This window comes from Rhamphochromis sp. 'chilingali', assembly GCF_963969265.1.
Source record: "Rhamphochromis sp. 'chilingali' genome assembly, chromosome: 15".
Lineage (NCBI taxonomy): Eukaryota > Metazoa > Chordata > Actinopteri > Cichliformes > Cichlidae > Rhamphochromis > Rhamphochromis sp. 'chilingali'.
Window position 1 is genome coordinate 35,171,855 of NC_137942.1, and position 27,016 is coordinate 35,198,870.

The following is a 27,016-nucleotide window of genomic DNA, read 5'->3' on the forward strand; positions in this document are numbered from 1 at the left end:
AACAACAGAAGTCCAAATGGTGCACTTGAATACAGAGAGAACAGAAATGATGGAGGAATCATTTAGTTCCACTCAGAAATATGAACGTCAGGTTAATCAGACGATGGACTGAAGAACAATCAGAGTGTTTCCATATAGAAACATCTGTTTGTTCTTAATCACTCACTCAAAAAAGAGAAACTGGATGCCTGTTACATTTACAGGAGTTTGAAGAAAACATGTTTCTGAAATGAACATAATTAAATCATACAGGGAGTGCAGAATTATTAGGCAAGTTGTATTTTTGAGGAATAATTTTATTATTGAACAACAACCATGTTCTCAATGAACCCAAAAAACTCATTAATATCAAAGCTGAATGTTTCTGGAAGTAGTTTTTAGTTTGTTTTTAGTTTTAGCCCCCCCACACTCCCTAGCAGATCGTTACATGGAGAAACCTTTGGAATACAAGCATGCTGATCCACACAGGTGTGCACACAGGTGTACACACGGGTATTCACAGACGCGGACTACAGCTTTCTTGGCTGCTGCCTCAAAGCACATTGTGCGCTGTCTATCTTGCGTGCTGCACAATATCGGTTATTATTTAGTATCTACTGATATCTACTGCTAGCTAGTTTATTGTGATGGTGCTTTTTTTTTTTTTTATTATGTTGCTCTTTGTTGTTTGCTGTCTCCTCTGTTTTTTTTTTCTCCATACAGGTGACCCAGGTGTTTTTTGTTTTGTTTGTTTGTTTTTTCTTTCTTCTCCCCCTTCTCACCGTCTCTTCTCCCCTTTGGTTTTCTTTCTCTCCCTCTCTTTCTTTCATTCTTTCTCCCTGTCCTATCCCCCAGTCATGTCTGTCCCGTTTGTAGCAACTGAAAATAAAATAAATTCATAATTATAATAAAGGTCAATCAAATGGACCAATATGGCAAGGCCCTGATGATCCACTTGGTAAAATAAATCCGCTTGGCATCTTTCTTGGCCTTAAGACAACAATTCTGATGCTAAAGATCCAAACGGGACACAAAAAAAAAAAAAAAAAAAAAAATACATTTCTGACATTCAAAAACAAAACAAAAACAAATCAGCGACCAATATAGCCACCTTTCTTTGCAAGGACACTCAAAAGCCTGCCATCCATGGATTCTGTCAGTGTTTTGATCTGTTCACCATCAACATTGCGTGCAGCAGCAACCACAGCCTCCCAGACACTGTTCAGAGAGGTGTACTGTTTTCCCTCCTTGTAAATCTCACATTTGATGATGGACCACAGGTTCTCAATGGGGTTCAGATCAGGTGAACAAGGAGGCCATGTCATTAGTTTTTCTTCTTTTATACCCTTTCTTGCAGCCACGCTGTGGAGTACTTGGACGCGTGTGATGGAGCATTGTCCTGCATGAAAATCATGTTTTTCTTGAAGGATGCAGACTTCTTCCTGTACCACTGCTTGAAGAAGGTGTCTTCCAGAAACTGGCAGTAGGACTGGGAGTTGAGCTTGACTCCATCCTCAACCCGAAAAGGCCCCACAAGCTCATCTTTGATGATACCAGCCCAAACCAGTACTCCACCTCCACCTTGCTGGCGTCTGAGTGGGACTGGAGCTCTCTGCCCTTTACCAATCCAGCCACGGGCCCAGCCATCTGGCCCATCAAGACTCACTCTCATTTCATCAGTCCATAAAACCTTAGAAAAATCAGTCTTGAGATATTTCTTGGCCCAGTCTTGACGTTTCAGCTTGTGTGTCTTGTTCAGTGGTGGTCGTCTTTCAGCCTTTCTTACCTTGGCCATGTCTCTGAGTATTGCACACCTTGTGCTTTTGGGCACTCCAGTGATGTTGCAGCTCTGAAATATGGCCAAACTGGTGGCAAGTGGCATCTTGGCAGCTGCACGCTTGACTTTTCTCAGTTCATGGGCAGTTATTTTGCGCCTTGGTTTTTCCACACGCTTCTTGCGACCCTGTTGACTATTTTGAATGAAACGCTTGATTGTTCGATGATCACGCTGCAGAAGCTTTGCAATTTTGAGACTGCTGCATCCCTCTGCAAGATATCTCACTATTTTTGACTTTTCTGAGCCCGTCAAGTCCTTCTTTTGACCCATTTTGCCAAAGGAAAGGACGTTGCCTAATAATTATGCACACCTGATATAGGGTGTTGATGTCATTAGACCACACCCCTTCTCATTACAGAGATGCACATCACCTAATATGCTTAATTGGTAGTAGGCTTTCGAGCCTATACAGCTTGGAGTCAGACAACATGCATGAAGAGGATGATGTGGACAAAATACTTATTTGCCTAATAACTCTGCACTCCCTGTATTCCCAGAAGCACCATGTAATGAAGACCACTTTTTGTCTACATGAGGTGCAGGAACAGTCTGTGGAGCAAGAGACACCATACTTCTTACTCCTCTCAAAGGGAACAAGGTGGGATTTTACATCTTTTAGAAACTTCTCAAACGTGATTATCAGTAGAGATCTCATTTCAACTGATTTAACTGATTTAGTCATTCCATATTACTGGTTTATTTCCCATTCCCCCCCCCCCCCCCCCCCCCCCCCCCCCCAAAGAGATTGGGAACTAAGAGAAATCAGTCTGTAATCCTACAAAAAAAATCTGTGAAAAGAAAATGTTTTGTTGTTCTTCTGCTTCTTTTATCTGGAAATGTGCAACCTAATCCTGGTCCAGATTGCAAATTCTTAAGTACTCCTTGTGATTTTAAAACTCGAACAGGTCTTGGTATCACTCATTTACATGTCAGAAGTCTTCTTCCCAAACTTGATTTTGTGAAAATTTGGATGAAAGTTAGATACTGATATTCTTATATTATCAGAAACTTGGCTTACTAAATCAATTATTGACAAAGACATTGCAATAATGGGCTATAATCTTTTCCGTTGCGACTGCCCCAGAAAGGGTGGCGGTGTTGCAATTTATGTAAAAAGCAAATTCCATGTTACTGTCGATTCATCGGTACCTGTTCGTAAACAGTTTGAACTTCTTGCCCTCAAGCTCCAACTTTTCAAGGGCTATTTTATTACCATTGTGGGCTGTTATAGACCCCCCTCTGCTAGTAGTGAGGCTTTAGTTTCACTTAGTGAAAAACTATCTACTTTAGATTTTAATGGAATTGTGCTGGCCGGAGATTTCAACTGGGACTGGTTGTCCTCTGCCTCAGACAGTTTTAAATCCATGTGTGATTCATATAATCTCACACAACTAATTTACAGCACATCTCGTCCAAATCTTAAATGCCCAGAAAAGTCATCACTTATTGATTTATTTTTAACTAATATGCCGTATAAATATTCTCACACTGGGGTTTTCGCAAATGATATCAGTGACCACTGTGTGGTAGCTGTAGTCAGACAATTGAAGCTCCCAAAATCAAGGCCACAAATAGCTTTTAAAAAGATGTAACAATGTGACATAATGCAATATAATAGTGTCAGTTACACATTGTGGGTTGCACTGTGGCCACACAGCAAAAATGCCAGTGTTGATTTTTCAGTGTTAGCAGAATTCAACAGAGTTCCGAGTTAGTTCAACACTTAATCGAGTTAAAATAACACATCGGGAGTTGATTCCTGAAAAGTGTTAGTGTGGATTTTAGTCGTTACTGCATTTTAACACTGTGGGTGTTAAATTAGACCACACCTTCATTTCCTGTGGAGCTCCGCATTCCAGAATCTTTGGTCGCCACTTTTTCTTGCTGCTGCGGTAAGTTTTATTCGGTTAAATATTAAGTTTTAGATTGATGTTAGAGCAGGTAACATGATAACTAGTAAAAAAATATTATTTATATCAAAATACATCATCTTTAAGTGTCATATTTGAATTTTAACTGTTTTTGTTAAGCTGGGCTACTGCTAGCTAGAACTCTGCAAAGTACCAGTTACTTTCCTAATATTCATTTAGCATAATCTGGCTGTTGGCAGACTGTAATGAATATTACTTGTTAATATATGTCACAGTTTTTATTAAATGCCTTTTATTTATTTTCGAATTAAACTGCTAAAGCCTTAGGGTCAGTGGTCTCAAACTCGCGGCCCAGAGGCCACTTACGGCCCACGTCAGGTCAGGTGAGGTGAAGAAGTATAATGCAATTTGGCCCTTAAAGTGACTTTTTTTTGTCATTAGCCAAAAATGATTTAATATGAAGGCAATAAGGGCAGAGTGTTACGGGCCCTCATGGGTAGTGTAGTCCGTGCTGCGGGGAGAACGTGGAACTGCCCCTCCCGTTGTGTGTTTGAGCGCGAGAGAGGGAGAAAGTAGGAGCTGTTACCGAGGAGAAATGGAAGAAGAAAGCATGTAAATATAATAATAACCACTGCCGCCAAAATGAGTGCCTGGTTGTAAGAAAGCTGTTAAGACTCGACTGTACACTGTGTTCGCTGACAGTAAAGCTACAAGCCCGACAACCCGACGTATTAGCCAGAGGTGTCATTACCACGGTTCAGAGCCGCGGACCTGGCCGAGGTAACAAGAGAGTACAAACAGGTGGTTTGATTGGCTTTGTTAGTTCAGCGAGAGTCAAAAACTAATGTGAACACTTATTTCTGCATTTTTATTTTGTTAAATATGAACACAATTAAAGCAGAAGTGCTGCAAAGTGTCTGACCAGAAAGAGAGGACCATTGTGTTCATTTGGTAGTTCAATTAAAGGCATCGGTTAGTTAAGAGTGAGGGGGGGGGGGGGGGGGGGAATGCGTTCATATTTGCAGTTTTGTCTTGTGATACAATATTTGAAATTTAAAAACGAACAAACCAAACGCTACATTGTCAGGAATATTTGTGGGTGTTTTCTTTGTGGTTTCTGTTTTTTTGAAGTAGCCCTCCAATGAGATGACAGCTCATTTAAGTTTGAGACCCTTCCTTAGGTGAACTAGGATGCTTAAGGGTAACCTGGGAGTTACATTACACTATAATGGCCCCTACATCTTGTAAATTATGGGAATTTCATCATAGTGCGCATTTCTGTAGCCAGTAGGTATTTTTCTTTTTTTTTAGATTTACATTTGTTTGTGGTACATTAAGCATTTTCTAGTCTAAAAATGAATAACAGGGTTATATTAGGGTTTGTTAGAGAGTGGGGAGGGGTTTTATGGCGTAAAATATATAAAAATAATAAAATAGAAATATGGTTCCTACTAACCCCTGTGATAGTTGAGAGAATACTGTATTGCAGTCATGTTACACAGCTTGTACTACTTAAAAATGGACCAAGGATGTTTTTTCTTAACAAAATTAATTTAAGCTCAGTCTAAAGGGACTAGACATGCTAGATATTTTGCAAAGAAATGGTGTTATATGCTGGACCTTATTTTACTCTTGGAAGGTGGTGATATGCTGGTTCCTGAGAAGAGATGAAGTAATCAAAGTCAGCTTTTCAAGACAGCCCCAAGACTCTTCGCAACTTGTGTTCAAATGTGAGGCCGTTGTCAGGTGATAAATGCAAGGAAGAGGCACTCAACTGACATGAAACGTGTCAAAGACAACATGAAGGTGACATTTCAACATAGGCAAAAACTGGTTCAAGAACCTGCCACAGCTTCTGCTGTCCTGGACCTTTTCCCAAGATTTCTGGATACACCTGGCTTGGTAAGGCATAAAATGATTTAATGACCGCTTTGTGGTTCCTTTGTTTGTTTTCTTGTTAAAGTGTTGTTTCTGTTGTTACACTTTGTGTTTAAGATTGACCAAGACTTCACAATGCTGTTTGTTGGGGAGGAAGTGTCTGCAAAGTTCTTTGCAAAGTGGCCAACATTCTTCAAGCCAAGGATCATCAAAGACTGCAAAAATCTGTCTCAGAGTACAGAATTGGATCAGCTGCTCATTTCTGCACAGCGTTACTCTGACGAGGGTGGTAAGTGTAAGTTGGAAATGGTAGATTTTGCATGCCTTTACAGCATTTGCTTAATTCCCACAACACAATATATCACTGGACCATACTGGTAAACCTTTACTACAAATTGGAATACAGCTGTCCATTTTCTAAATCACATTGGGTTTCTGTTCATTTCTGTATGGTATGAAAACAAGCTTACAAACATGTTAAACTTGAAATGACATTTAAATGGTAAATGGCCTGCATTTGTATAGCGCTTTTCTAGTCCATAGGACCCCAAAGCGCTTTACACTACATTCAGTCATTCACCCATTCACACACACACTGGCGATAGCAAGCTACATTGTAGCCACAGCTGCCCTGGGGCACACTGACAGAGGCGAGGCTGCCGGACACAGGCGCCACCGGGCCCTCTGACCACCACCAGTAGGCAAACACGGGGTTAGTATCTTGCCCAAGGATATTTGGCATGGAGCCAGGGTGCAGCCTGGGATCGAACCACCGACCTTCTGATTAGTGGCTGACCTGCTCTGCCACCTGAGCTACAGCCACCCTACATTATTATTTGCGTTATATCTGGAACCATTGCCTCAATATATAAGACAAAATAAAGAAGTAGAAGGTATTAATATCCATGAAAAGGAGCATAAATTAGCCTGCTATGCAGATGATATTTTAATATTTTTGGGTCAACCATCAAACTCTTTACCTAAATTAATGCAATCATTTGAATACTTTGGTCGACCATCTGGATATAGGGTTAATATGAGTAAAACACAATTGCTTAAGTAAGTATAAGTATCAATTAGCATGGCAAACAGAGTACTTTAAATATCTAGGAGTCATAATACCTAAGGATCTTACAGAACTATTAGAACGAAATTATTTACCAATACAGAAAAAAATTAAGGAACATATAGCGAGATGGAATCTAATTCCATCCATCCATCCATCTTCATCCGCTTTATCCGAGGCCGGGTCGTGGGGGCAGCAGCCTGAGCAAAGAGGCCCAGACCTCCCTCTCCGCAGCCACCTCCTCCAGCTTATCCGGGGGAATACCAAGGCGTTCCCAGGCCAGCCGAGAGATATAATCTCTCCAGCGTGTCCTGGGTCTGCCCCGGGGCCTCCTCCCGGTGGGACATGCCTGGAACACCTCACCCAGGAGGCGCCCAGGGGGCATCCTTGTCAGATGCCCGAACCACCTCAGCTGGCTCCTTTCGATGTGGAGCAGCAGCTGCTCTACTCTGAGCCCCTCCCGGATGGCTGAACTTCTCACCCTATCTCTAAGGGAGAGGCCAGCCACCCTTCGGAGGAAGCTCATTTCTGCCGCTTGTATCCGCGATCTCGTTCTTTCGGTCACTACCCACAGCTCGTGGCCATAGGTGAGGGTAGGGACGTAGATCGACCGGTAAATTGAGAGCTTCGCTTTTACACTCAGCTCCCTCTTCACCACGACGGACCGGTGCAGCGTCCGCATTACTGCAGCTGCAGCCCCAATCCGTCTGTCGATCTCCGGCTCCCTTCTCCCATCACTCGCGAACAAGACCCCGAGATACTTGAACTCCTCCACTTGGGACAGGAACTCATCCCCGACCCGGAGTGGGCACTCCACCCTTTTCCGGCTGAGAACCATGGCCTCAGATTTGGAGGTGCTGATCCTCATTCCCGCTGCTTCACACTCGGCTGCGAACCGTTCCAGTGCGAGCTGGAGGCCCTCACCCGATGAAGCCAACAGAACCACATCATCTGCAAAAATCAGAGATGAGATTCTGAGGTCACCAAAGCGAAAGCCCTCCGCCACTTGGCTGCGCCTAGAAATCCTGTCCATAAAAATTATGAACAGAACCGGAGACAAAGGGCAGCCCTGGCGGAGCCCATCACCCACCGGGAACGAGTCCGACTTATTGCCGGCAATGCGAACCAAGCTCTTGCAACGGTTGTATAGGGATTGAATGGCCCGTAGCAATGGGCCAGACACCCCATACTCCCGCAACACCTCCCACAGGACACCCCGAGGGACACGGTCGAATGCCTTCTCCAAGTCCACAAAACACATGTAGACTGGTTGGGCAAACTCCCATGCACCCTCAAGTATCCTCGAGAGGATAAAGAGCTGGTCCAGTGTTCCACGACCAGGACAAAAACCGCATTATTCCTCCTGTATCCGAGGTTCGACTAGCGGACGAACTCTCCTTTCCAGCACCCTGGCATAGACTTTCCCAGGGAGGCTGAGGAGTGTGATCCCCCTGTAGTTGGAACACACCCTCCGGTCCCCCTTCTTAAAGATGGGGACCACCACCCCGGTCTGCCAGTCCACAGGTACTGCCCCTGATCTCCACGCAACATTGCAGAGGCGTGTCAACCAGGACAGCCCTACAACGTCCAGAGCCTTCAGGAACTCGGGGCGGACCTCATCAACACCAGGGGCTCTGCCACCAAGGAGCTGTTTAACTGCCTCAGTGACCCCCGGAAATTGGTGGGTCATTCCCCTCATCCCCAGACTCTGCTTCCTCCTTGGAAGACATGTCAGTGGGATTAAGGAGGTCCTCGAAGTATTCCTTCCACCGCCTGACAATTTTCTCAGTCGACGTCAGCAGCGCTCCGCCAGCACTATACACAGTGCAGGTAGAGCACCGCTTTCCCCTCCTGAGACGCCTGACGGTTTGCCAGAATCTCTTCGAGGCAGTCCGAAAGTCTTTTTCCATGGCCTCTCCGAACTCCTCCCACACCCGAGTTTTTGCTTCAGCCACTGCCCGAGCCGCATTCCGCTTGGCCTGTCGATACCTGTCGGCTGCCTCCGGAGTCCCACAGGCTAACCAAGCCCGATAGGACTCCTTCTTCAGCCTGTTGGCTCCCTTCACCTCTGGTGTCCACCATTTGGTTCGGGGATTACCACCACGGCAGGCACCAACCACCTTGCGGCCGCAGCTCAATGCAGCAGCTTCGGCAATGGAGACGCTGAACATGGTCCATTCGGACTCAATGTCCCCAGTCTCCCTCGGAATGCTGTTGAAGCTCTGCCGGAGGTGTGCGTTGAAGATCTCGCGGACTGGGGCCTCTGCTAGACGTTCCCAGCACACCCTCACTATGCGTTTAGGTGCACCAGGTCTGTCCAGCGTACTCCCCCGCCACCTGATCCAACTCACCACCAGGTGGTGATCAGTTGACAGCTCAGCCCCTCTCTTTACCTGAGTGTCCAGAACATATGGTCGCAAGTCTGGTGATACGATTACAAAATCGATCATCGACCTACGGCCTAGAGCGTCCTGGTGCCACGTGCACTTATGGACACTCTTATGTTCGAACAGGGTGTTCGTTATGGCCAAACTGTGATTAGCACAGAAGTCCAATAACAAAGCACCGCTCGGGTTCAGATCAGGGAGGCCGTTCCTCCCAATCACGCCCCTCCAGGTCTTGCTGTCATTACCCACGTGAGCATTTAAGTCTCCCAGCAGGACAACAGAGTCTCCAGGTGGAGCACCTTCCAGCACCCCCCCCCCCAGGGACTCTAAGAAGGCTGGGTACTCTGAACTGCCACTCGGCGCATAAGCGCAGATGACAGTCAGGACCCATTCCCCGACCCTAAGGCGCAGGGAACAAAACCTCTCGTCCACCGGGAAAAACCCCAACGTACCGGCAGCAAGCCGAGGGGATATTAGAATACCCACCCCAGCCCGCCGCCTCTCACCAGGGGCAACTCCAGACTGAGACAGAGTCCAGCCCCTCTCCAGGAGACTGGTTCCAGAGCCCAAGCCATGCGTAGAGGTGAGCCCGACTATATCTAGCCGGTACCTCTCAACCTCACGCACTAACTCAGGCTCCTTCCCCACCAGAGAGGTGACATTCCATGTCCCAATTGCCAGTCTTGGCAGCCGGGGGTCAGTCCGCCAGGGCTTCCGCTCCTGGCCGCCACCCGGCACACAATGCACCCGACCCCTATGGCGCCTCCTGCGGGTGGTGGGCCTGCCGGAGGATGGGCCCATGTCTCCTCTTCGGGCTGTGCCCGGCCGGGCCCCATGGACTAAGGCCCGGCCACCAGACGCTCGCCCTCGGGCACCCTCCCCGGGCCTGGCTCCAGGGCGGGGCCCCGGTAACCCTATCCCGGGCAGGGTAAACTGTTCCCTCGATATCCTTTTCATAAGGGTCTTCTGATTCTGATCTAATTCCATATTTAAGTTTATATTTTAGAATAGACTCAATTAAAATTAATATTCTTCCTAAATTATTATATTTATTTCAAACATTACCAATAGAAATTAACCAGAAACAGTTTAATGAATGGGATAAAATTTTGTCAAGATACATATGGCAAGGAAAAAGGCCCCGAATTAGATTTAAAACCCTACAACTTAACAAAGGAAAAGGGGGTGGGGCTTACCTTCTCTTAGGGAATATTATTGGGCAGCACAATTAAGGCCTATGATATGCTGATGTAATCCTTCATATGACGCTCAATGGAAAGTTATTGAGGAGAGTCTGACCTCCATCCCCATATAAGCTATTATAGCAGACAGAAGCTTGCAAAATTTAATAAAAACTATTGAAAATCCATGGATCAAGTTGACTTTTAAAATTTGGGAAACAGTAATAAAAGAATAGAAACTAGAAGAGGATATAGCAGTTCTTAAGTGGTGTGCATATGACACACATTTTGCTCCAAATAAATTGGACACCAGATTCAAAGATTGGACATATAAAGGATTAACAGCTTTATGTATGGTAATGGAGGAAGGCAGACTAATTAGTTTTGATAAAATGAAAGACAAATATTCATTAGAAACACAGGATTTTTATAGATGTCTACAGATGAGGCATTTTGTCAATAAAACGATAAAAGCTAAGGCTGAATTGAGTAAACAGCTGCTAGATGTATTTAAAAGGGCAGTTCAAATAAAAATAGAGGTATTATAGGTGACCTCTATAAAGGATTAACAAATATGAAATTACACTCAACCTTGTATATCAAAACAAAATGGAAAATGGAGGGAGGAATAGAGATAAAGGAGGAAGAGTGGACAACAATATGGGCATATCAATGGAAATGTAGCAGCTCACAGAGCTGGCGGGAATTTGGGTGGAAATGCCTGATAAGATATTTTATTACACCTCTCCAAAAATCTCACTATGAAGGTAACCCTCCCGCTTGCTGGAGAAATTGTGGAAATACAAATGCAAATCACTATCATATTTTCTGGGACTGTCATGTTATTAAAACTTATTGGAAGGGAATACATGCAGCAATACACGAGACATTTGGAAGATATTTACCTTTGGAAAGTAAAACTCTATGTTTTGGACTTATGCCAGAAGGATGGACAAAGAACGATAAATACTTGTTTAATATTTTACTGGCAGCAGGAAAAAAAGCCATCACAAAAAAATGTCTTTCTTCAGAGAGCCCAACTATGAACACGTGGATGAACATCACACTGGACATTTACAGAATGGAGAAAATGACAGCAGATGTGAACTACAAGAGGGACCTGTTTGTATCACGATGGAAGAAATGGATGGACTACATTAGAAAACGCAGGCCAGTTTTTGCTTTTGCATTAGATTTTGACTTTGTTAACTACTAGAAGACTAGAGGAAAAATTAGTTACATTAATGGAAACAAAAACACACTCCCTATATTTATTTATTTATTTTTCTTTCCTTTTTCTTTTTCCTTATGTATTTTTTATTTATGTTGTTTGTTGTTTCCTGTTTTGCTTCTTTTTCTTTTCTTCTTCTTCTTTCATTCTTATTGTATGGATATTTTAGTTGTTTAAATATAGAAAAAAATAAAAAAAAATATATGTACTGAAAGAAAGCTGAAGTTGATGGTATTGTATAGTGATTCTAAAATGTCAATAAAAAAATAAATAAAAAAAAGCTGGAATCAAATGAGTCCAAGTCTTCTGGTGATTCAGCATCACATTCATCTTTGCTCCTTGTTCTGCATCCCCACCATGGACTTCATTCCTTTCCAAGCCAGCCTTGAGTGTCCTTTATTCAGCTCATGCTCTGCTTTACTTTTACATCTGATTTTAGCTGCTTTTCTGTTTTCTCTTTGCCAGAGGTTTCCTTAGCGTCATGGATTCTTTTCATTTTACTCAGCATGTGTCTGGTCCCACACACACCAAAGGACACACACTGGACCTTGTTTTTACTTTAGGTTTAAACATTGATTTTATTTGTACTGAGGACATTTTTATTTCGGATCATCATTGTATTCTTTTTAATCTGTCTTTCCATTTGTCCCTCTCTCCTATTCGACATGTGGTTAGCTCTCGCATCTTAACTTCGTCTAGTGCTGTTAAATTTTCCGATGCTTTTAATTTAGTTTTATCTCCTTATAACGATGTTCATTTTTTAACAAATCTTTTTAATAATCATTGTCTTTGTATTTTAGACAATGTTTGTCCTGTCAAAGTTAGACTAGCTCCGGTTTCAAAGTCGTCTCCCTGGTTAAATGACAGCATTCACTTCTTAAAGCGTTGCTGCCGTAAGGTTGAGCGTTTATGGAGGAAAACGCGTTTGCATGTCCATCTCCTTCATTTAAAGGACCTTTTAGTCTCTTTTAACACTTCAGTTCGAGATGCGAGGGCGGCCTATTTCTCAGACTTAGTGTCTAAGAGCAGAGGTAACCCTAAGGTACTATTCGACACCATTAGTGATATTGTTGCTCCTGCTCCACCTGCTGTCCCAATTTCATCAAATGAATATTGTGAAAAATTTCTTTCTTTCTTCGTTGAAAAAGTCAGTAACGTGAGGAACAATATCTCTCCTTCTGTGTCTCTCTTGTCTGATCCAACTCAAGCTAGGCCTGTAATGTTAGAAAGATTTTTACCTGCGTCCTTACCTGAGCTGGTCAAGTTGGTTAATTCAATGAAAGCATCCTCCTGCTCTCTTGATATTTTACCTGGATCTTTGTTTAAAAATGTCTTTCAGTCTATTGGTCCCTGTGTGCTCACAATTATCAATACCTCACTGGTTTCTGGTCAGGTCCCTGTTTATTGTAAGAATGCTGTTATTCACCCACTGTTAAAAAAACCTAAGCTTGATGCTTCTCTTCTCAGTAGCTACAGACCGATTTCAAAATTACCGTTCATTTCTAAGATTTTAGAAAAGGTTGTGGCTAAGCAGCTTATAGCTGTTCTAGATGAATACAGCATTCTGGATAAATTCCAATCTGGCTTTCGTAGAGCTCACTCTACTGAAACTACACTTCTTAGAGTCTCCAACGACATTTTAATGAGATGTGATGCAGGAGAATGCTCCGTTCTGTTGATGTTGGACCTGACCTCCACCTTTGATACTGTGGACCATCATATTCTGCTAGATAGGCTGAGAGACTGGGTGGGTATATCAGGGGCTGCTTTGGACTGGTTTGAATCCTATTTGCATGAACGATCCTTTTCTGTGGCTACCTCTAAGTACAGTTCCTCTTCTACTTTTCTTACCTATGGTGTGCCACAAGGTTCAGTTTTGGGGCCTTTATTGTTCTTACTGTATTTACTTCCTCTTCAACACTTATTAAGCACTTTTAAGGACATTTCGTATCACTGCTATGCAGATGATATTCAGGTATACATCTCCTTTAAGCCCCATGATGTTTCCAAGCTACAGATTTTGCACAAGCGCATAGACTCCATTAGATGTTGGATGGCTGGAAACTTTCTTCAACTAAATGAGGAGAAGACTGAAGTTCTTGTTTGTGCTCCTAAAAATTTTGTACCTGGTGTTATGGAAAACTTAGGTCCACTTGCTACATTTGCAAAACCGTCTATCAGGAGCCTTGGTGTTAGTATTGACTCAGCTCTGACTTTGGATGCCCATGTAAAATCTTTGGTTCGCTCCTGTTTTTATCATTTGAGAAACATTGCTAAGCTGAGTCCCATTGTATCGCGCTCCGAATTAGAAATTGTCATTCATGCATTTGTTTCATCTCGTCTGGACTACTGTAATTCTTTGTTTACTTGTTTATGTAAAGCCTCTTTGGATCGTCTGCAAGTTGTTCAGAACGCTGCTGCAAAGCTTCTGACCAAGTCCTCCAAGTTTTCCCATGTCACACCCCTGCTGATTCAGCTGCACTGGCTCCCCATTAAATTCAGGATCCAGTTTAAGGTTTTGACCTTGACTTTCAGGGCCCTGCATGGACAAGCACCAACATATATAAGTGAACTTTTACATCCATACATTCCCAGCAGGTCCCTGAGGTCATGTGACCAGGGCTTGCTTGCTGTCCAACACACGAGGCTGAAAACAAAAGGCGACAAAGCTTTTGGAACTGTGGCCTCCAGATTGTGGAACTCTCTCCCTTTGAGCCTGAGATCTGTGGACTCAGTGGTCGCTTTTAAAAAACAGCTAAAAACCCATCTTTTTAAACTTGCTTTTAGTTGATTTTTATTTTTAGGTTTTAGCTTCTGTGAAGCACTTTGTGATTTTTATCTTGAAACGTGCTATATAAATAAAGTTTTACTTACTTACTTTTCTTCTCTCCCTCATAACAAGACAGCTTCTTCTGCCTGAGAACATGTTGGAGTGATTTACTAATCCAGGGCTGATTTTTGGGGAAAATAGTTCCCTTTTTCAAAGTAATCCCCATTTTTCCCAGAATGAAATGTAAGTAGAAATAAATGATCTAAGTGAGAACATGAGCCTTTAAAAATGCTCTTCTGAGGCTGCTGCCAGTGGTCAAAGCCTCCAACAAAGCTCTGTAAGTACATATGTGATCATAGCTTTAGCTTTTAAATGTTTATTCTAGTTAACACAGATCAGGTGGAACAACTCAAATAAACTATCAAAAATATTAAGTGGTCATCGGTACTCAGTTTGTTCAATACTGAATACAATGGAGCACAAATTGTCCACGTTTCTGAAATATTTCTGGGTGTAACTGTCACCAAAGTGCAATTTAGACCTGGCCTGTGGTTGTTATCTAAGTGATAATCATCAATTCTACTAAAACAAATACAAAATAAAGAAATTTGACACATTCTGTTGATATCAAAAGCACACTGAACAATTCAGTGTTGTTTTACTGCTGTTCTCTCTTCACTTCTTCTCCTCTGATTCTCTCCACATGTTGCTCTGCATCAGTGCTCAGTTTCTTGACAAAAACAAGATTAAATATTGCTAAATATAATAGTATCTCATTACGCTTCAACATAAGTGTTTTATTTTTGTAATTATCTGTTATTTTTCAGACTGAGTCACTGTGACCTGTCAGAGAGAAGCTGTGAAGCTCTGGCCTCAGGTCTCAGCTCTCAGACCTCTAATCTGAGACAGCTGGACCTGAGTAACATTAACCTGAAGGATTCAGGGGTGAAGCTTCTGTCTGAAGGACTGAAGAGTCCACACTGTACACTGGAAACTCTCAGGTGAGATCAAGCATTTTTCTTTCATCAACTGACAGAATTAGCAGATTAATAATAAGGCAGTCCTCTAATAAGAGGAGAAGTGGAGGTGTTTTGAAGGGCAACGTACTCTTATGTTAACAAGACAGGAAGTAGTTCCTGGGAACTGCTTCCTTTGTTATTGTCTCAGTAGAAACATGATGGTGAAACAGTGATGAGTTTGCAGAGGTGGATCCACACAACACAACAATGCTGTTGCGAGCTGAAAGCAGACTTCTCACAGATTCTGAGGCTGCAGGTTTCATCACTGTCCAACCAAAATTCACTGAACCAGCAGTAAATGAACGTCCAAAACGACGCTTCATGTTTAAAAAACAGATGATCAGGGGGATTTGTGTTTACATCTTTTTTGTGTGATCTGTTCACCTGCTGTTTCAGCTGTTTGGTGGTTGTTGAGATGGTTTTGTGAACTTTTAGCTGAGATTCTGACGTTTCTGTAGATACCACACATGTCTAATTACTTTGTACAGCATGAATGGCCATAACAAGGTTTTTAACAGTAAGAAAAGTTGTAAAACTTCAGAAAGTATAGTTAAAAGTCCAAAACCTTCTACGTCTGGTGGCTTGTGGTAAGGAGCAGATCAAACGAGTAAAGAATTACGTTATAATTATAAATGGCTTCAACAGCACATTCAGGTCTGTGAGACTCATTCAGACACTGAGCCGTGGCTCTGTGCTACATGCACATATTTCTGCATCTCTGCCATTCAGACACACTTTATATATAGTTTATTTTATGTAGTATTCAATACTGAACTGTACATTTAGTCTTTTTAAAGGCAGAAAGTTTTATTCAGTGTTTTCATAAAAGCCTTATTTCTATCCATTTACTGCTATTAGGAAGAACACGTGAGGTTTAAGACCTGGACCAGTTTGAAACCTTTTGTCCTCCACAATGGAAAATGGGTGGAAATAAAAATGGGTCTCACTTTAGCCAGCTCCTAATTTTATCAGTTCCGCTCTCAGCGTCTCCTGTATATCTCCTGTATAAATGTTGCACTCAGCTTTGTGCTCTCCAGTATCACTGAAATGCAGCCAGATGCTGCTCATTTTGCCTTTTCACTCTTTCCTGACACGCTTGCATTTCAATACAGCTCCCATTTCTCTGTGTACTGGTCTCTACCACTACCCTTGCTGTCTATGGGACATTTCCGTCTTCTTTCACATAATGGTATGATCCCAGTCTGTCTCTTAAAGTGTTTGGCCACATGGTTTGCTCATCAGAATAACATCTCAGCCGTGCTCACATTGATTATCAGCAAGCCTGAAAATTCATCAATATTTGACATACGAAATTATCTCAAGGCCTGGATTTGGCCCACGGGCCATATGTTTGACACCCCTGGTTTACACGGTTTGGTATTCAATGTACAACTGAGCTAGCTCTCAGCTAACTAGCAGACAAGCTAACTGCTGGGACTGCGTCTTTCTAACAAGAGAAGAACAAAAGAATTTATTTGTAAATCAGGGTGGAAAATAAGTATTTGGTCACCTCAAACAAGGAAAATCTCTGGCTCTCACAGACCTGTAACGTCTTCTGTAAGAAGCTTTTCTGTCCCCCACTCGTTACCTGTATGAATGGCACCTGTTTGAACTCATCATCTGTATAAAAGACACCTGTCCACAGCCTCAAACAGTCAGACTCCAAACTCCGCCATGGCCAAGACCAAAGAGCTTTCGAAGGACACCAGGAAAAGTATTGTAGACCTGCACCAGACTGGGAAGAGTGAATCTACAATAGGCAAGCAGCTTGGTGTGAAAAAATCAACTGTGGGAGCAATCATCAGAAAATGGAAGACATACAAGACCACTGATAATCTCCCTCGATCTGGGGCTCCACGCAAGATCTCATCCCGTGGGGTCAAAATGATCATGAGAACGGTGAGCAAAGATCCCAGAACCACACGGGGGGACCTGGTGAATGACCTGCAGAGAGCTGGGACCAAAGTAACAAAGGTCACCATCAGTAACACACTACAACGGCAGGGAATCAAATCCCGCAGTGCCAGACGTGTTCCGCTGCTGAAGCCAGTGCATGTCCAGGCCCGTCTGAAGTTTGCCAGAGAGCACATGGATGATACAGCAGAGGATTGGGAGAATGTCATGTGGTCAGATGAAACCAAAGTAGAACTTTTTGGTATAAACTCAACTCGTCGTGTTTGGAGGAAGAAGAATACTGAGTTGCATCCCAAGAACACCATACCTACTGTGAAGCATGGGGGTGGAAACATCATGCTATGGGGCTGTTTTTCTGCCAAGGGGACAGGACGACTGATCCGTGTTAAGGACAGAATGAATGGGGCCATGTATCGTGAGATTTTGAGCCAAAACCTCCTTCCATCAGTGAGAACTTTGAAGATGAAACGAGGCTGGGTCTTCCAACATGACAATGATCCAAAACACACCGCCCGGGCAACAAAGGAGTGGCTCCGTAAGAAGCATTTGAAAGTCCTGGAGTGGCCTAGCCAGTCTCCAGACCTCAACCCCATAGAAAATCTGTGGCGGGAGTTGAAAGTCCGTGTTGCTCGGCGACAGCCCCAAAACATCACTGCTCTCGAGAAGATCTGCATGGAGGAATGGGCCAAAATACCAGCTACTGTGTGTGCAAACCTGGTAAAGACCTATAGTAAACGTTTGACCTCTGTTATTGCCAACAGAGGTTATGTTACAAAGTATTGAGTTGTATTTTTGTTATTGACCAAATACTTATTTTCCACCCTGATTTACGAATAAATTCTTTACAAATCCTACCATGTGGATTCATGGATTTTTTTTTCACATTCTGTCTCTCACAGTTGAAGTGGCCACGTAGGCAGGGGTCATCATCTGAGCTCTCCATCACCTGAGAGAGATGACAAAACACAGAATCACAGAGCATGAAACCAACGTTTCTCCTCCCAGAAGTTCAGTCACAGACCTGCAACAGAAACAAGAGTCAAAGATTCAAATGACGCAGAGCTTTCATTTACTTATATCCACAAACATGTCCTCTACATATTCATGCTGTATTTACACACACATACAGAGGCTGTTTGTCTCTCACACACCGACAGGACACTGAGAAATACATCATGTTAAATATACCTGCAGGCTTCCAGCTGTGCACTTTGTCCCTGTCAGCTGTGATTGCCATGGCAACCTTGGTGTTGTGCGCGATGCAGGGACGTGTTCAAAGGCAGACGTCTGGCAGCAGCATCATATTTGATGCACTATCTGTACTGAGTGTGCTGACTTTATTTCAAATGTCCCACTGCTGTGCAACATGAATCACATGTTCTGCACGTTTCTGTAACTCCCAGGTAACCATGGTTACCCAGCCACGCCCAGTAGTCTCCAGAGAGACCAACAGCTGGTTCACGTTGTAACGCCGTGGCTTTCGTAGTCTCTCCTTTTTCTACAGCTCATGTGTTCTTCTTGTGATGGTGCGTCTTGAGGCTCATACATGCCGTCATTTGTTGATCCTAAGAACGTTCCTCAGACCGACTTCTTCAACAACAGATAACTTTAGTTGTATCAACACTGCCTCCTGGAGCAGTTTAAAATGAACATGTCAAAGCTCTGTACCTGTCTCCATGTTTCTGTCCCCGCCCCTTTCTCTCTGTCCTGGGTCATGTGAGCGCTGCAGTAGTATTAGGCCCACCCTCAATGCTCCCATTGGCTGAGACGCATAATGACGCCCATTTCAAGCCAGCACTGATCAACATCCCTCCTGTGACCCATGGCTGTTATATTCAGAGCCAGTGAGCACTTTCACAATAATCATGATTTTAAAAACTGTGATTAAAATAATTGCTGACGTTAATCAGTTAATGAGTTAACGAGATAATAACAGGTTAAGTTGCCCTAATAATTAGACTTTGGTGACAAACTGGTGTGATCTCCATGTTTCCTTTGTTGGACTGTGGGCGAGTGTCAGAACTGAATGTACTGAGTAACATGTAGAGTTTAAACATGTGTCAGTTCCAGTTTTAGAGCTCTAAAGTGCAGCTATCATGTTAGGAATATGTTAGGAATAGACAGGAACACTGAGCACACTGAGGTCAAATCTTTATTTTACCACTCGCTGCATTCTTGATGTTCATGAATTCAGCAGCTTCATGATTGTCTGCAGCATTAATCTCATATTTCCATTAAAGTGTTGAATTTGACTGTTTGATGTTCTTAATGAACTCTGGCACCAGTTCATCTGTAGGCTGAGCTCAGTCCATCCATTTAGTGAAAGGTCTCCTTGTTCTGTGAGCGTGCACAGATCCTGAAGCAGAAAGCCTGGGTTACAGAGAAATGATCATCACTGTGATGATGCTCATCATCTCTGACTGGGATTTGAGGTTTTGTCAAAGCAGCAAAGAAAGCCTGGCTATGTTGGACTGGGTGTGGAAGCAGCTCCCAGTTTGAGTTCAGGAGACAGACACCCTCTCTACTTTGAAGATCAGCTTCAAACTTTCCTTTTTGATAAAGCTTATAGTTCGAGCTGGATCAGGTGACCCTGAACCATCCCTTAGTTATGCTGCTATAGGCTCGGGCTGTTGGTGGACTTCCCATGATGCTCTGCTTTCTTCTCCCCACTTTTCACTCCTGATGCTTTTATATGTCACTACTGCATGTCCTTAACTTTTGTCTCTCTGTTTTGTTCTTGTCTCTCTGAGCTCATCTCTTCTCTTTCCCCTCACCCTGCAACCAGTCATGGTAGATGCTCCTCCTGGAGCCTGTTTTCACTGGGAGGATCTTTGTGTCAAAGGGAGTTCTTCTTCCCACCATCACCAAGTGCTGCTCACAGTGGAGGCGGTTACCTTACACTGTTAAACAGCTTCAGATGACTGTTGTTGTCTGTTGGGTATTGTCACTTATAAATAAATGGTAAATGGTAAATGGCCTGTATTTATATAGCGCTTTACTAGTCCCTAAGGACCCCAAAGCGCTTTACATATCCAGTCATCCACCCATTCACACACACATTCACACACTGGTGATGGCAAGCTACATTGTAGCCACAGCCACCCTGGGGCGCACTGACAGAGGCGAGGCTGCCGGACACTGGCGCCACCGGGCCCTCTGACCACCACCAGTAGGCAACAGGTGAAGTGTCTTGCCCAAGGACACAACGACCGAGACTGTCCAAGCTGGGGCTCGAACCGGCAACCTTCCGATTACAAGGCGAACTCCCAACTCTTGAGCCACGATCGCCCTAAAGTTACAATGGACGGATAGATGTTATTGTGACAAAGAGAAAACAACTGTTGACAGATAGATTGTTGTTTTGTGTGTCTGCAGTCTGTCAGGCTGTCTGATCACAGAGGAAGGCTGTACTTCTCTGGCCTCAGCTCTGAGCTCCAACCCCTCCCATCTGAGAGAGCTGGACCTGAGCTACAATCATCCAGGTCACTCAGGAATGAAGCAGCTGTCGGCTGGACTGAAGGATCCAGGCTGGAGACTGGACACTCTCAGGTATGAAGAATGTCTGATAGAGGAGGAAGAGCTGGAAACATTTCCTGTGTCTTTCACTCACTTCCTGCAGATGACACATGAACAATCGCACATGCAGGAATATTTTCAGGGACAGACACACTAGTCTAGCTGGATAGTTCATGGATATTTATGTAGGGGTCTCCAAGGAGTCTGTTTGCAGGAACATTTAGGTCACAGGTGTACCTGATATAGATACCAGTGTACCTAATAAAGTGTCAGCTAACATTTGGAAATGGAAGCTTAAATAATGACAAACTGTACATTCACAGCTGAATTCACAATAAATTTGTTCTCAAGTGCACATTTTTCTGTTATTGTTGTCAAACAACAGAATGAGAATGAAATATTGATTCTAACAGGGCCCATAAACAGCATTAGCTTAGCAGCATTAGCTTATCAGAGTTTCCATCATGGTCACACAAATCCTTAGCAGAGAAAAGTGTCACATCATTATAACACAAGATAAAAGGGTATTAGCATAAGCTACTAATGCTTATTCACCTCAAATTAGCTTTCGCTGCTAATGGTAGCCTACTTAGCATTAACTCCTCACTAATATAATGCTAATTCACATCAAATTAGCATTAGCTGCTCATATTGTTATAAGGAAAGAGAAAACGGTATTAGCATTAGCTACTAATAATTATTCAGCCCTAATTAGAATAAGCCTCTAAAAGCAGCCTACTTAGCATTAACTCCTCACATCGTTGTTACCCAACGGAAAAGAGTATTAGTATTAGCTACTATCATTTTTAATAAGTAAGAGAAAACAGTGTTAGCATTATTGAATAATGCTAATTCACACTAAATTAGAATTAGCTATTTACAAGAGCGTACTTAGAATTAGCCGCTCACATTGTTAAAAATTAAGGGAAAACAGTATTAGTATTAGCACATAATGCTAATTCACGTCAAAGTAGCATTAGTTAATAATGGCAGCCTACTTAGCATTAACTGCTCACTAATATAATGCTAATTCACATCAAATTAGCATTAGCTGCTCACATTGTTAAAAGGGAAGGGAAAACAATATTAGCATTAGCTGCTAATAATTATTCACCTAATTAGAGTTAGCCCCTAATGGCAGCCTAGTTAGCATTAATTCCTGACATCGTTATAATGCAGGGGAAAAGGGTTACCATTATCGGATAATGCTAATTTACATCAAATTAACAATAGTTAATAATGGCAGACTTTTCGTATCATTAGCTGCTGTCATTCTTACAAAGCAAAGGAAAACAATATGAGCATTAGCTGCTAATGCTTTTTAGTCTAAAATTAGCATTAGCCACTAATGGCAGCCTACTTAGCATTAACTCCTCACTAATATAATGCTAATTCACGTCAAATTAGCATTAGCTACTAATAATTATTCACCCCTAATTAGAATTAGCCGCTAATGGCAGTATACTTAGCATTAACTCCTCACATTGTTATAATGTAAGGGAAAAGAATTAGCATTATCTAATAATGTTGACCTTGGCCCACTGGAAAAGTTCAGAACTAAAGATTTAGGAGTGTTTCTCGATAGCTCTTTCTCATTTGAGAAACAAATGAATTCTGTTATTAAAACCAGCTGTAAGGTTTATATTGTTGATTGTCATTTATGCTTAGAAATATTTACTCATATATGCTTAGAGTTGTATAATCGATTGCATGATGATAGAGGTTTGATCCTGAGTAGTCTGTAAAGACTCTGTGTGCCTTCCAGAGTGCTCTGGCATGCACACACCACTTGGGGCCATGAGAGAGGTCGTACCCTCTCTTACTGATTTATGGTGTAGGACAGGGGTCTCAAACTCAATTTAGCTGGGGGCCGCTGCAGGCAGAGTCTGGGTGAGGCTGGGCCGCATTAGGTTTTCCACAGGAAAGGCATGGTTAAAAAATTCCAATCTTCTCAAATCTCTTTATTTTTATTTTTTAACACAAAATATTAAAAATAAATAAACAAATTAAGAATTAATAAGAAAATAAATCAATCTGTAATACATAAATAAAACAATAATAAGATATTTTTAGTCAGTGAACTTGTGTGTTTCTTTCAGTCTTCTATATCTGCTGTATTTAGATTGAAATGTCTGTATTAACAGTTCTATAACCTTCTTCTGAACATGAATGGAACACTGTAGAAAATGAACTGTTCTTCTGAACATGGCTTCTCTTGCCTACTCCTTGCTGCTAGAGACCTGGCAGCGTTTCCTCTCGCATAGCCGAGCCAGATTTGGCCTGAGGGAGGAAGCAGTTGCGACCCTCAGTATGTCTTGAAGATGATCATCCGTAAGTCTGGACCTGTACTTGGACTTATTGAAGTTCAAAGTGGAGAAGAGCTTTTGGCACAAGTATGTGCTACCAAAAAGGCACATGGTCCACTTGAACATTCGGGAAAGCCGAGGGAAACTAGGGCTCAAGTCTCTCAAAAATTGTCCAAGCTTGTCTGCTTTTCCACTCACCTCCCTGAACTTTGCTTTGAGTTCAGAGTTGCACTGCAGCTCAATGAGCTCCATTTGAAGCACAGAAGGGGCATCTTGCACATCAAAGGAGAAGGGGTCTGCAAAAATGTGAAAGGTGGCTCTGTGTGTCTTGAAGTCAGCAAATCTGTGATCAAATTCCTCCTGTAGCCTCAAAATGACATCAACATACTTGTCAGCACTGAATGGTGTGCCTGCATCCACGAGTGCCTTGCATGCTGGGAAATGGCAAAGGTTTGTAAGAGCCCTTTGTTAGGGGGACCGCTGGACTCTTAGCACCAGCTTTGGGGTCACAGGGTCACATCTGGAACGAACACACACACACACACACACACACACACACACACACACACACACACACACACGCACGCACACACACACACTATGCACAGACTGGTACTCTTTGTTCATACCTGTGTAAGACGTCATAATGAACTTGTGCATATTCATGTAAGCTCAATAAAGAGCAGTGTTACGAGGGAGCAGACGAGAGCGACTGAGGTCAAGTGAAGGAACGGCGCTGTCACAGTTCTCTCCCTCATCAATTGTCTGGTTCCAGCGGTGGGTCTGTGCTAGACGACCCATCACCAGCTTTTTCCACTGGTTACCAGTACGTGGTAGAATCCACTTCCAGATCTGGTTGTCTTTAAATCTGTGAATGGATTGGCTCCATCTTATCTCTCTTTAACAAAAGAATCCAAGTGGAGCCCTCAGGTCTGCAGATAAGCAGCTTCTGACCAGAACTAGACGTAAAAACAGAGGTGAGCTTTATCGATGGCTGCAGCCAAACTCTGGAACAGTCGCCCTTCACATCAGGTCGTCACCAACACTGGACATTTTTAAAAGCCGGTTGGAAACACATTTGTACTCTGTAGCTTTCAATCCTGACCAGTCTTTATAGTCATTACTGTGTATGTTTCCTATTTTCTCTCTACTCTGTGCAGCACTTTGGCTCAAGCTGTTTTTAAATGTGCTGATAAATAAATGTCGATTTCTTTGAATAAAACAGTGGAGCCGAGCTTTGAGCTCAGTGTGTAACAGTGTGTGTGTGAGAGCCATGTAATGTCCATGTGTGCATGCTGACTGTGCTGCTCTGACCCCCCTCCTCCTTTCAGGGTGGAGCCTGCTGGAGTCCGATGGTTGAGACCAGGTCTGAGGAAGTGTAAGTGTGTTTTTAATGGGATTCATGAAAACAAAGCAGCACACATTCAACCATCTTCATCATGTCAGGAGTCATCATCAAAGTGTCAATCAATGAACAGATGATGGATCAATAACTGCAGCTGGATTGTGTTTGTTCTCTCCATCAGATTCCTGTCAACTCACAATCGACACAAACACAGTGAACACAAAGCTCCAACTGTCTGACAACAACAGGAAGGTGACACGTGTGGAGGAGGTTCAGTCATATCCTGATCATCCAGACAGATTTGATGTTTATCCTCAGCTGCTGTGTAGAAATGGTCTGACTGGTCGCTGTTACTGGGAGGTCGAGTGGAGAGGAGACGTTTATATATCAGTGAGTTACAGAAGCATCAGAAGGAAAGGAGGCAGCTATGACTGTTTGTTTGGAAACAATGATCAGTCCTGGAGTCTGGAGTGCTCTGATGATGGTCCTGGTTATGTCTGGCACAATAACATACAAACATCCATCTCCTCCTCCTCCTCCTCCTCCTCCTCCTCTGTCTCTAACAGAGCAGCAGTGTATGTGGACTGTCCTGCTGGCACTCTGTCCTTCTACAGAGTCTCCTCTGACACTCTGATCCACCTCCACACCTTCAACACCACATTCACTCAAACTCTTTATCCTGGGTTTTGGGTTGATCCTGGTTCCTCAGTGTCCCTGTGCTGAGTGGAGTGTAAAGAGTGTCTCCTGTTACAGAAACACTCTGACTGTTGAACAGATAGTTCAGTCTGTACATGTCTGTCTCTTTCACTCACAAACACGTTTTCAGATTCATGGATTCAATCAGTTGATGTTTGAAACTCTTCTAAATGATTCCTTGTAAACTTCTTCCTCTTCAGTCACAAACAAACAGGAAGTGATGTCACATGTGTTCCTGTCCACACAGCAGAATGAGTCTATTGCTGACAGTGATGTACAAACAGAGTGAGCATTTCTGAGGCCCAAAATAAACTGAGTAGTTCACTGAATGAACAATGGACTGTGAGCTCAGTTCCTTCATCATTAGTATGGATTATATATGTATTATATTAGTATCATATATATCAGGTGCTGCTGCTTTCAGTCATTGTGCAAATGTGCTGTTTGTAAGGTTGTAAAGCTGCAGTCAGCTGAGACTGAAGAAGTCACCTGATCAGTGAGCAAACGTTTCTGAAAACGTCCAGATGAACAGAATCAACCTTTTGGGATCAGCCAGCAATGCAGCATCATTGTTGTTCAGCTTCAGAGGTTTGCAGGAATGAACTGATGACCAGAAACAGCTGCAAAGTCCAAGAAAATACCAGCTGGAGTTCAGCTGCATTTGAAGAAGTCAAAGAAAAGTAAGGATGGCAAAGGGCGACGTTTTCTTCCAAAGAGCTGCAAACATGGTCGACGCCTCATTAGAAGAATCATCTGGACGTTTGTGAGGAACTCTAACCAAGAAAGCAACGTCACACAGATCCAACAGACAGTTTCCATGACTGCAAGTGTTGAGTGGAAAAATGCTACATTGCATTATTGCATCCTCTCACCACAGGAGGCGCTGTTGGCACCACTGATTGCTGATCAGCTGTTCTCTGATGATCTGATTGATACTGTGAATAACGGGACTCACTGAACTCTGTGACACAGTGAAGATTACAGAGTTTAACTTCAACATCTGACTGACGTCACACAGACAGAAGGATGAACCAGTGAGGCACAGAACACAGTTACTGGAGATACTGGATCAGCTCCATGTGAACCTCTGATGGAGAAGCTGCTGAGCCAGAGAAACATCAGGACATGACAGCAGCTGCACTTATCTAACAACATGTAGCAGAGCTGATCTATGTTAGAGGATCTATCACAGCAGCTGAAGCCAAAGTCCAACACTGGATACCAGCTGAGCCTGTGCTGAGTGTAGTGTTACAGGAAAAGGGCAGAAACACTGGTAGCTCCCAGTGATGCTGACTGGGGCACAGAGCTGAATGATGCAGCATCAGGACACTGTTTCAGTCTGACTGACAGAGAAACCTGTAGCTGTATCTACATGTGAGGCAGAGGCCACACAAGCAGCTTTCTATGTTTCACAGTGACTGAGATCTTCAGTGGGGGTGGACATGCTCCTGTACAGACCTCTGAGGAGAACCAAGGTGCAGTCAAAGAGTCCAGTCTGTCCTCACAGATGTGAACATGTGCTTTCATCAGGTCTGCTGTCAGCTAGCAGGCTCACATCAGAATCACTGTTCCTGAAAAACACAGTCTGTGTGACATCATCAGTCAGCTGATGGTCCCAGATCTGAATGGTTTCTGTCTCTACTGCACTCAAAAAAATAATTCATTGGATGAACTTAATTTCATCTTGCCACCTATATTCCATCTAAACAAATCATGTTATATCAATCCATCTTGATTGTGTTGTTTCAACACTAAATATGTTTGTAAGTGTAACATAATTTAAACATTAACATTCAGTTAATTTGATTTTTATTCAGTTAACATGTTTGTACCAAGTTAGTCTAATTAATTTAAATTCATGTTATATTGTTTAAACACCTTGGCACATCAAAAGTCAGTCTTGTTACATGAACTAGTAAAATATTTGTTACACCAATGTTAATCTTGTTGAATGAACAAATGTAATTTATGTCTGTAGTACTTACACCAATCATGTTTCAGTTAGTGTTTGTATTGCTTA

The 27,016-nt window shown here is 42.9% G+C and overlaps 1 protein-coding gene and 1 long non-coding RNA gene across 2 annotated transcripts; both read left to right on the plus strand.

The window, feature by feature from the left end:
- Positions 1 to 2,317: 2,317 nt before the first annotated feature.
- On the plus strand, positions 2,318 to 25,332 carry LOC308410907 (stonustoxin subunit beta-like). Its single transcript, XM_080904583.1, has 5 exons — positions 2,318 to 2,414; positions 15,028 to 15,201; positions 20,509 to 20,682; positions 24,287 to 24,333; positions 24,482 to 25,332. The coding sequence occupies exons 1-5, from the start codon at positions 2,326 to 2,328 to the stop codon at positions 25,021 to 25,023; spliced, it is 1,026 nt and encodes a 341-aa protein (XP_080760709.1). The 5' UTR covers positions 2,318 to 2,325; the 3' UTR covers positions 25,024 to 25,332.
- On the plus strand, positions 5,457 to 12,016 carry LOC308410919. The gene is made up of 3 exons (XR_013974299.1): positions 5,457 to 5,589; positions 5,683 to 5,854; positions 11,231 to 12,016. It is a non-coding gene; the product is annotated as an uncharacterized lncRNA (long non-coding RNA).
- Positions 25,333 to 27,016: the final 1,684 nt, after the last annotated feature.

Bases quoted from the DNA above. Each gene is read 5' to 3' on its own strand.
- LOC308410907 (XM_080904583.1), top strand. From the start codon at position 2,326: ATGAAGACCACTTTTTGTCTACATGAGGTGCAGGAACAGTCTGTGGAG. The intron at 20,683-24,286 runs GTATGAAGAATG...TCCTCCTTTCAG, and splicing joins TGGAGACTGGACACTCTCAG to GGTGGAGCCTGCTGGAGTCC. The intron at 24,334-24,481 runs GTAAGTGTGTTT...TCTCTCCATCAG, and splicing joins GAGACCAGGTCTGAGGAAGT to ATTCCTGTCAACTCACAATC.